The 11,121-nt window shown below is 41.1% G+C and overlaps 2 protein-coding genes across 2 annotated transcripts; both read left to right on the forward strand.

The window, feature by feature from the left end:
- The first annotated feature begins 11 nt into the window (after positions 1–11).
- On the forward strand, positions 12–2,133 carry LOC137711704 (pentatricopeptide repeat-containing protein At5g66520-like). The gene has a single exon (XM_068450966.1). It carries the CDS (start codon positions 49–51, stop codon positions 1,690–1,692), a length of 1,644 nt encoding a protein of 547 aa, XP_068307067.1. The 5' UTR covers positions 12–48; the 3' UTR covers positions 1,693–2,133.
- A 418-nt stretch (positions 2,134–2,551) lies between these two features.
- On the forward strand, positions 2,552–5,570 carry LOC137710945 (protein NEN1-like). Its single transcript, XM_068450115.1, has 6 exons — positions 2,552–2,951; positions 3,332–3,489; positions 3,659–3,705; positions 3,798–3,861; positions 4,225–4,955; positions 5,123–5,570. Exons 1-6 carry the CDS (start codon positions 2,669–2,671, stop codon positions 5,355–5,357), a joined length of 1,518 nt encoding a protein of 505 aa, XP_068306216.1. The 5' UTR covers positions 2,552–2,668; the 3' UTR covers positions 5,358–5,570.
- The last annotated feature ends 5,551 nt before the right edge of the window (positions 5,571–11,121 follow it).

Here is an 11,121-nt window from a genome sequence, read left to right on the forward strand (position 1 = left end):
TTACATGCCCTTGTTTTGCTTTGCTTTCACAAAACAGAAGGGTTTCAAATGTCAGTTGAGGAACCCCTTCCCGCCAACCCCACAACCTCCAGAGCTTTGCAACAACGCCTCTTCTCTCTACTACAGAGCTGCAACTCGATCAAAAAACTCACCCAAATTCACACCCAAATAACAGTTCACGGACTCACACAAAAAAGCTACATTCTTGTTCGGATTTTATCACTCTACGTTGCTTCTGGGTGTCTCGATCACGCCCACAAAGTTTTCGAAAATGTCGAAAACCCAAGTACTACTGTGTGGAATCAGATGATCAGAGGCCACGCTCGGAGCGAAACTCCGCGGAAATCTGTTGAATTGTATAAACGGCTGGTGGGTTCGGAGGCGGAGGCTGATGGGTTTACTTATTCGTATGTTCTTAGTGCTTGTGCGAGGTCGGGGTTGGTGAGAGAAGGGGAACAGGTGCACGGGAGGGTTTTGGGAAGTGGGTTTGTTTCCAATTTGTTTGTTCAGACGAGTTTGGTTAATTTGTATGCGACGGGTGGAGGGTCGGGTGGTGGTGTCGAGTATGCACGCCGGGTGTTTGATGGTATGCGTGAGAGGAGTGTTGTGAGTTGGAATTCGCTGCTTGTGGGGTATATAAGGTGTCGGGATGTTGACGGGGCACGGAGGATTTTTGACGAGATGCCGGAGAGGAATGTTGTTTCATGGACCACCATGATTGCGGGGTGTGCTCAGAGTGGGAGGTGTAAGCAAGCTTTGTCTTTGTTTGGTCAGATGAGGAGGGCCGGTGTGGAACTGGATCAGGTGGCGCTAGTGGCAGCATTATCAGCCTGTGCTGAAATAGGGGACTTGAAACTGGGAAGGTGGATTCACTGGTACATCGAAGAGCAATTGTGGATGAAGTCACAGCCGCGGTTGGTGACTCTGTACAATGCACTCATACACATGTATGCCAGCTGCGGTTTAATTGATGATGCCTATAAGTTATTCAAGCAGATGCCAAGAAGAAGCACTGTCTCATGGACCAGCATCATCGTTGGATTTGCAAAACAAGGTCGCGGGCAGGAAGCTCTTCGTATCTTTCAGTTGATGCTAAGCTCGGGAATTGATTATGTAAGACCTGATGAAATCACTTTCATTGGTGTCCTGTGTGCTTGTAGCCATGCTGGATTAGTTGAGGAGGGCCGCCAGCTTTTCAAGTTCATGACCCAGTCTTGCGGACTCACCCCAAGGATTGAGCACTATGGGTGCATGGTTGATCTCTTGAGCCGAGCAGGTTTTCTAGATGAAGCGCATACGCTTGTGGAGAGCATGCCTATGAATCCAAACAAAGCTGTTTGGGGTGCGCTCCTTGGCGGTTGTAGGCTTCACAAGCACGCTGAACTTGCATCAAAAGTGGCTCAAAAATTAACAGTTACACTTGACCTTGACCAGGCTGCAGGATATCTTGTGCTCTTGTCAAACGTGTATGCCTCCGCTAAAAGATGGCTAGATGTTGCTTATTTGAGACAGAAAATGGTTAAGATGGGCGCGAAAAAGCCCCCGGGTCGAAGTTGGGTTCAAGTGAATGGAGCTGTTCATAGTTTTGTGGCAGGTGATAGGACCCATAAGGATGAATCTTTGATTTACGAGATGCTTGGTGAGATCACCAAACCAGACATATCAGATGTGCTTTTCCATATTGAAGAATAGGAAAAGAGAAAATCCTTAGCTTCCCTAAGACTGGAAGGGTAAATCCGACAGAAGCTCAAAGGGCTTGCATGAAACGGGAGCGCTGCATGGAAAACTTAAAACACATGACGATGCGTGATAGATTTGAGACATTGCCACCTTGATGTCCCGTTTCTCAGAACATAAGCATGTCCTCAACTTTCTCTAGACCTTTTTACCCTATAAAGTTAAAACTCTTTGTAAATTAAATAGATTTACCATTCTTTGTATTTGTAATTAGTGGGGTTGCAGTACAAAGAATGCAACTAGACGTGGGAGATGGGACAAGGCTACATGTGGCTTTGCAATTAGGGTTTTGTATCAAGCTTTGGTCACACACCAAGGCAAGGAATTAGATACCAAACCTGCATTCCCCTATTGCTTCTTTACTCATATTACCTACCTTTATTCATGCATGCAAGACCAAAGTTTTTACTTGTTATGTGTAAATCGTAGTCGGACACGTATACAAATGAATTTCATTAAAATCGTAAAAACAAAACTTTATATACATAAGGAGTTGAGATCCTCTTCCTACCTCACTATTTGGAGCCTAAGAATCATCAAATCTGAACCGTCCAAGAGAGAGAGATTTGAACCCTTGATTTGTGTGAGGTAAATCAGTGGAATGAGTTAATGAGACTATCGAATTTAATTTGAACAGTTTAAATTTACTGATCCTTGAACTATGGACAACAAGTTTCGAAAATGGTCTCAACTCAAAAAAAACCCTTTAGCATATGTAGATAAATGGATGAAGTAATCCTCTGAACGGACAGAATTTCTCCCCATGTCACTTTTTAGATTTTGCCCAAACTTCAATAAAACCAAAACTTAGCAAGGAAGCAAGGGCCTTGTTGTACAGCTAGTTTATATAGAAGCGGGGGGCTTGGGTTTTGGCTTGGCGGGTTATTATTTGCACACCAAATCAAAACCCTTAAACAGCTGAAGATAAAAAATGGCGAGTCGGAGCGAGGACCGGTTCGAAATAGCCTTCTTCGACGTGGAGACGACGGTGCCGACCCGACCCCGGCAGGGCTTCGCCATCTTGGAATTCGGGTCGATTCTCGTTTGCCCTAGGAAGCTGGTGGAGCTCGACAGCTACTCCACCCTGGTCCGACCCGTCGACCTCTCCGCCATCAACTCCTTGTCCGTGCGCTGCAACGGCATTACCCGCGACGCCGTCGTCGCCGCCCCTTCTTTTCAAGACATCGCCGATAAGGTCTACGACATTCTCCACGGTTAGTTCCTTGCCCTTAGTTTTTGTTTTCTCAGTTTAACTCTATGCGTTTGGGTGTTTGGCTGCCGAGAAAATTGAGGGAAGAAAAGAAGCTAAATTTTGGACTTTTATTTTAATTTTGTACGAATGATTTGAATTTTAACATGAAAGTTTGATATTTATGGTTGATTGTGTGTTTGGTTGCCGAGAAATGGAAGGAAATTAGCTGCAATGCAAGTAAATTAGCTCAATTTGATTTTTGTGGGTTGCTTTGGATTTCATTTCTGTGGCTGTTGGCGATGATGGATAATTTGAGATTCATATTTCATTAATGGTATGAAGAATTTTGGTTGATTTTCAGTTTTGATGAGTGGAATTTGATTTTATGGTTTTCTTGTATAGGACGTATATGGGCTGGTCACAACATTCTGAGGTTTGATTGTGCTCGGATTCGGGAGGCTTTCGCACAAATTGGTCGGCCTGCTCCAGAACCGAAAGGTACAATTGATTCCTTGGCATTGTTGACACAGCGGTTCGGAAGGAGAGCTGGTAACATGAAGGTATTTATTTTCTCTCCATCTGTTGGTAAATGTTACTGGTTAGATTTTGATCCGAATAAGTTCGTTAAATTATTCAAATCCATATTTAAAGGACAAAAAGAAATATGGAATTGTGATTTTGGTGAATGTTAATCGTTTATACATACATGACATGTATTATTTTCCGCAGATGGCCACTCTTGCAACCTATTTCGGGCTTGGACAGCAGAAACACAGGTATTTCTGGAAACATACTTCGAGTTTAAACTAATTACTCTTGCCTTCAATTTGGTTTCTTTGGACTAATCTTTTATGTAATGGTTTGTCAGGAGTTTGGATGATGTTCGAATGAATCTTGAAGTTCTGAAATACTGTGCAACCGTTTTATTCTTGGTAATGATTTGATTTTGAAAGGAATGGTGAACCCATTCATTCTTGAATAATAAAGCATTTATATTGAATTTCATGTTGGTTTTCTAATGGTGGTGAGGAGCTCACACGTGAAGGGGCGGGGTGTTACCATGTTAGATTATAAATCAGTTGTATTTTATTTGCTATTTTGAAATTTGTAGTTTCTTTATTTATAAGGGTCATAATGCACGGTATGAGGCTCGAAATTAGACATAAGACTAGTATTCTTAAAACAGTACTTGGTTCACATCCTTAGAGTTAGACCTTTTGAAGCTCAAGTTGAGCTGCTCACTGAACAAAATATATCAAAAGTAAGAACTTAACTATAGTCTGATCTATTCACAGGAGTCAAGCCTTCCAGATGTATTCACGGAGAACAGTTGGGTTTCTCCAAATGCTATCACAAGAAGTTGTAGTGATGGGAAATCTTCTGCTACGGGGGCTCGCTTAAACATGAATACTCAGCATGAGAATGGTCAGATGTTATCCTCTACAAATCAAAGAACAGGGGAGAATCATCCAATAACATCTCTTAGGGATAACAATACCGAAGAAGTCTCTGATCTAGTTGAATCGAGCACAGCTCGACCAGATCTCTTTGACATGGGCCCACTTAGAGATGAAGTGATGAAAGAGTTGAATCATCCAGACATCACATTGAGAGAAATACGTGTGCAAGAGTCTGTTGAGAGTTCTCCACCTGCTGCACTGGGGAGCTCCAATGGCACTGTGGAGTTTTTACAGCCTGATGAAGTTTCCATTCCTTCTATCTGTGCCTCCCTTGTTCCGTTGTATCGCGGTAGTCAGAGGATAAAGTTGTTACACAAAGATGTAACTTTGCAGATTTGCTGTAGGCATATGAAATTGCGGTTTGGAATCAATGAAAAGTATTTTGATCATGCTGGCCGGCCACGATTGAATATTGTTGGTTACGCATCACCAAGTTTGTGCAAAGTTCTTGATGCATGTGATGGCATTGCACAAAAGTTGTCTATGGATTCTGGTAGCAGCTCCGAATGGAGGCCTGCTGTGATCCGAAACGAGGGTTTCTATAACTGTCCTACAGTGAGATTACAGTAAGTTTCTCTCTCTCCCTCTCTCTCTCTCTCTCTCTCTCTCTCTCTCTCTCTCACACACACACACACACACATAAGAAAACACAATATTACTGCAGTTTATTAGCTACTCAAAAGGAGGACTCATCTGATTATGTACTGTTTCTTTGTATAATTTGTTTCTGCAGTATACCGACAGCAGTATGTGGGGATATTGCATTATACGCCACAGAGATATATCAGAAAGAGCCTTCGGGCACTGAGCAGAGGCTCGTCTTCACCAAGTTTGATGCTTCGGAACTTAGCACCCTTTTCAAACCAGGGACTTTTATGGATGCGTTCTTCTCCTTGGATCCCTACGACTATCAGCAGAGAGCAGGCATTAGGTTGGTGGCAAAGAAATTGATTCTTCATTCCAATTGACAGATGAATTTGGATCTCCGATTTGTTTGATGTGGGGAAGTTGCTCTGTAAATCTGGCCAAGTAGATTGACATATTCAGAAGATTAGTTTTTCGATTTCATAAACAAAAGTGGAAATTAGGGGATGCTGATGATTGTGACATGTAATTCAAGCATGTGTTAAAGTTAATTCTTTGTTATTAAAAATTTATGCTACTATATATGTTCTTTGACTATGCAATCTGATCAAGTTATCTTATTAGTATGAAGTTATTATTACGGAAAATATGATTTCCGCACTCAACTTTTCTCAGTATGCAATCCTTCGTTTTGTCCTAGCATTCAAGGATTTGGCTATAATACTTACATGTATTTAATACAATTACCATCACGATTGTTAGATGGTGATTGTATTAATATATATGAATGCTTGAGTTATGCTGACCGTTAGATCATAATTGTATTAAATACATGCAAGTATTGTAATCGGTCTCAGCATTCAAATTCAATAATTTAAGTATAATCAAACAACCAAAACATCAGAAATAAGTGCAGAAAGAGAAAACGGGGTGTGAAAATGACAACTCTCTTATTATTGTAAACAAAGTGAAATGATGGGGCCTACTTTGAGATTTAAGATTGTGAGCAAGGAAGTGGTGAACTTTTATACTGATAAAGCCAAAAACGACCTTTTAACCTTCAAAATTCATAATCCTTGTTCTTTAGCATGATCACCAGATTATGAGATGGCTCCTCCTGCATGCAGGCCCTGCCCTGTTTTAAGCATGTTTTTTGTATGGCTCTATTCATATTCATATGCTTAATTTGATGAGGTAAGTGGCAAATCAACCTATTGGATTGTTACAGCGTACTCGTTAAGACCCGTTTAATTTATTATCACCATAATATAGAAGGAAGATTGATACTGGTGATGAAGGTGTAAGTTGAAATCAAACTAAATGGATCTTAACAGGTATCTATTAACAATCCAATATTTTGATTTGCCACCTCTAGTTTTAGAGACGGAGGCCGCTGATAATAATATAGATCCGAAGCAGCCAGAGGACAATTTCGAGCATGCCGTGGCCACTGTGAAGGAGGAGGAGTTAGATGAAGCGACTCTTCTTGCTACGAGAAGGAGGATTCTCTCTCTCTCTAGCTTAACTCAAGCAGGGACCAATTTCTTTTGGACGTTCAAAAAAGGGTGAAATAAAGAATGGAGAGTCATCAGCTTTCGATAGTCATACTAAATCAAGCACACTTCAAATCAACTTCCAAGTGATTGCCCGCAGTGGAGACATTGTAGCTGAACATTCAAGGATGGAAGAGAAACATCAAGCATTTGGTTACCAAGTGGTTGATGATCTGCAAGTACAAGGAAGTGGAGAGGCATGGGAACCCAATTCAGAAGGAGATGACTTGCCGAGCAGTACCAGCGTCGACCTAGATTCTCTTTCGCTGGAGAGATCTTGTTCCCCACCCGTATCAATGAAACTTCAACGTCAAAAGAATTTCGAGGAAGACTGATACAGCTGCGTTTGCATCCAAGAAGAGAAATTCGACATGATGTTTCCAGCTTACCTCGCCAAGCTGCCTATTAAGCAGCTGCATAGTAAGTGCCTGAATGTTTACATATAAGCATCGTCAGTTCATCGTCTTTAAACTTGCTCATGATTTTTTATCTATGGACTAGTTGAAATCGGCTACAAATTTAGCAGATCTTTAGACTTATGAGTTGTGAGCAGTGTTTTAAAAAACTCAGCTCGGGGCGTGCCTGGGCGGTCTTGGAGGCTAGACTTTAATATTTTTGTCTCTGTGGGAGCCAGCGAAATACTCGTTTAGGCTTCGTGGGGCACGCCTAAGGCAACATCTTTTCATTTTTAAGTTGCAGAAATCTAGAATTTTTTGAGTTGTAGAGTTTGCCTAGCGAATAAGATGAAGATAGCTTGGGTTTTTTTTTTTTTTTTTTTTTCTTTTTTTGCCTTTTCATTTTTCTAAACTTTTCATTACCCGCTTTGCTGTCATGACTCATTTATTACCCCTTCTTTGCTGGTATTTATGACTTCACTATCTTCCCTTCTCTTTACTTTTCATTTTTCTATACTTTTTATTAGCTCATTTTCATGGCATTTATTATCTCACTTTGCTGATAATTATTACCCCACTATCTTCTTTTCTGTTCACTTTTTATAAGAGTTTTTTGCAAGATTTTCATATAGGCGGGGTTATGCATGAAACATCTTGCTCACACCTTCACATAGGCGGGGTTATTCATGAAATGTCTCACTCACGCCTTTGTCTTTTAAAACATTGGCTGTGAGCAAATTCGTCAATGTCCGTCACATATTCGCCTGCTTTCAATAGTATAAATTTTGGTTGGACAATGAGACCGATAACATGTGCTATCAGAATGTTGAGAAGTAGAGAGTTCATTGACCGATAACCATAGATACTTCGACAACGCCCTTAACAAACCTTTCCTTACATGTTCGAACCGGGGACATATCGCTCAATTGGTAAAGCACATATCTCCTACATTTAGCGTAAATGTCCGATTAATCTTATCTTTCTTGGAGTAAAATGGCAAGATATTTTGGTGCTCTTAGTGGACGAGGGACTGAACTCCCGATAAATAGGAAAGAAACTGAGCAATTCTAGGAAGATCAACTTCTGATCATGTACGGTAACATATCGCGTTAGCTTTGTCGATCGACAGGGAAAGTAGGAAAGCTAGTTACAAATGTGACTGATTAGGCAATCGCAGCAGCTCAGCTTCGTCCATGTCATGGTACTGTAAGATGGTCCCAGTCCCCCCTAATTCTCAGCGTGCGAAAGATTTACGTACGTTGGTTCTGGAATATATCAAGTCCTTTGTAATTTCAACTTTTTAGATGGAAATCCATGTGCTTAATGTGCTTGAAATTTGATGTGGTAAGGGATGCGACAGACACCTTCTTGTGATATCAGTTTGGTAAAATAGCATGTGGAGATAAAATCTTGGAGAAGAAGAGTATAGGCTACCAGCTACATCCCCTCCCATAAAGTTGTATGATTCTTTTTCTACTGGTTTCCAGCAATACACATGCAGACATTCTGCTTATGTTTTCTATGATTCCAGCGATGGTCTACATTTAAATAACCTAACTACGGAGAGAGGATTTAAATTATTGTGCACTCCATTGATGTACAAAATTGAGTCAATCTTAGACCAGCTTAGATCTGATAGTAAAATCATACAAACACAAGAACACACAAGATATATCGTGATTCACCTCAAGTTGAGACTACGTCCACGTTGGTGTAGATCTGATTTCACTAAATAAGAGTTACATGGAGACTTGTTGCCTTTAAGAGAGTAGAGAGACTAGGATTTCCTGGAGAGGCTAGAGTTTTTGAATGAGAGTTCTCCTACGACAAAGGTGACGGATCCTCTCTGTAGGATTAGGGTTTCCCTCCCCTTTACATAGTTCATGGACTAAAGAGTAAGGCCCAAATAAGGTACAACATACTCTCTATAAGGATATTTTTTTTCTCTAAATATAAAAATTTTAAAGTACATAATAAGAATATTCGAGTGCTAATAATAATTCCACTTCTAAATTTCTAATTGTTAAATGTTTCTTTTGTTTGCAACAAATAGGTAGTGCAATCTCTACCCCTTCTTGATTCCATCCCAATATTCGGGGTTTGTTTTGGTTCGGTTTAGGCCTTAGACATCGCTAAACGAATATAAGATTACAGTTCATGCATTAAACTAGTTGTATGATAGAACCAGACTATTCATTCAATTATTGGTTTAGTTTAGTTTCGTTCGGTTATATTCATTCAGAACATATTACATATTCTCTTATTCATGTTAGTTCATGCGGAAAACTAAACAATAGTTGAGAAAAATTCTTACCGTCAAAAGTTGAGAAATTTTAACATTCCATTCTAGGGTTACATATTTTTTAATGTAAAAATTGAACCATTTAGTTCGTGTTTAGTTTTGTTCTGCTGGCGTGAACAATTTAGATAATTTTAGGTCCATCTTAATCAATTTTTATACGATCCGACAACTTATCTTATAATGTAGTCTAATTGTAACATCCCGTCCCGGGATTTATAGAAACGTACATTGAATTTACGATTTTACCCCTAGATCGTTTTTGTCACGTTATTAGTTGTTGGTGTGGTGTGGAATGTATTGGATTACACCCACACACACACACACACTTTAACTTTCCGGGATTCCCTCCCTCATTCCCTCACTCTGTCTCTTCTCTCTTCTCTCTTCCCTGTCTCTCTCTCACTCTCCCCGAGCTCTTCTTCTTCTTCCTTCTGCAAACACACAAACACACTCAAACCTTCACCAATCGAGAAACCAAGATCACCATCGTGTTCGTGGAGTTGAGAGGAGTCCAGTGGTGCTATTTTCAGGTAAGGATATCGTTGTTTTCACGTCGTTTCGACGAGGTCCGATTTGAACACTGTTCATGCAAGATTAATCTAGCTTGTTTTAGGAAATTCTAAGCTTGTAGTTGTGTTTGTGAGGTTCCCAGGAGCTTGGGAGTAGTTCGTTGGACGAGTTTGGACGTCGGGAAGGCTAGGTTCGAAAGTTGGCCGAGATTTGACCTTGAAAACAGGTATGATCTAGCAATTTTTAGGCCTTGAAACTAGTCTATCGTGATTCTACTAGTCCTAAGCTTCATTTTGGCTTTTGAATCGTGAAAAATGGTTGAAAAACGAAGGAGAAAACAAGGTTTGAAAATTTTCCAGTTTTCCGGCGACGGCGCCGGCGACGGCGGCGGCGCCGGCGACGGCGACTGGCCGGAGAAGGAAGGGGAATATTCCGTTAAGTTTAACGGAATATTCCTAACGGCAGTGGACGGCGTCAGTTAACGGCGTCAGTTAAGGTTAACGGAATATTCCGTCAGGTTAACGGAATATTCCTGACGGCGTCTGTTGACACCGTCAGTGTGCAGTGCACGTGGGCCGCGCGTGGGGGCGCGTGGGTCCGTGCGTGGTCAGGCGCGTGGGGGCGCGTGCGTGGTCCAAAAATTATTTTAAAAATATGGGTGTGATCCTGAGGTTGTGTAGATCACATTGGTATATTCAATTGTCCAATTTGAGCAATGTATGAGAAGTTTTTACGAGAAGTTGCTTAGGTGCTTTTAAATTAATGTTTTCGTAACTTTGTCGCGTATAGGTGATTCGTTTTCCGAGGACGAGCGTACGCACTCGAGGCAGGGGGGCTACGACCCTTCTAATTATCAGTGAGTGGGCTTTTGTTTTCCGTATATACCTATATACATATTAATTCCCAGAAATTAAATAGAAAAGGTTAATTGTTTTATGCCATGCATCATATGAATGTTGTTTACGCATCATTGCATGTATTATTGTGATATACATATATATATACATGTGTATTTGGTGCGGTGGATGCACAGGTAAGTGCTAGGTAAGTGGTATTCAGGTGGTTATGCATTCCTGTTTATTATGCAATCGTAGTTTGAAATGCTTAGAGAGCTTATAATCTGCACCCCCGGTGTTAGTGCTCCCGTCCAGGGCCAGGGCACAGCCTTCACGTGTATGTTCACCAGCACCGCATGCTCGTCTTGGATCCAAGTTAGGTGCAAGCCTGTCGTAGAGATCACATTAGGTGGTTCCGACTTGTAGGTGACCCGCGATTTATCGCCAGCTTCACGTGATCGTAGCACTAGAGCATACATATATATTACACCCAGCTTGTCGTGCAGACCACGTTAGGTGGTTCCGACTCGTGTGCAGATTCAGTGATTGAG

Source organism: Pyrus communis, chromosome 12, assembly GCF_963583255.1.
Source record: "Pyrus communis chromosome 12, drPyrComm1.1, whole genome shotgun sequence".
NCBI lineage: Eukaryota > Viridiplantae > Streptophyta > Magnoliopsida > Rosales > Rosaceae > Pyrus > Pyrus communis.

Excerpts from the sequence above, each read along its gene's own strand:
- LOC137711704 (XM_068450966.1), top strand. The coding sequence starts at position 49 with ATGTCAGTTGAGGAACCCCTTCCCGCCAACCCCACAACCTCCAGAGCT.
- LOC137710945 (XM_068450115.1), top strand. The coding sequence starts at position 2,669 with ATGGCGAGTCGGAGCGAGGACCGGTTCGAAATAGCCTTCTTCGACGTG. Across the intron at positions 2,952-3,331 it reads GGTCTACGACATTCTCCACG|GACGTATATGGGCTGGTCAC; the intron begins GTTAGTTCCTTG and ends TTTCTTGTATAG. Across the intron at positions 3,706-3,797 it reads CTTGGACAGCAGAAACACAG|GAGTTTGGATGATGTTCGAA; the intron begins GTATTTCTGGAA and ends ATGGTTTGTCAG.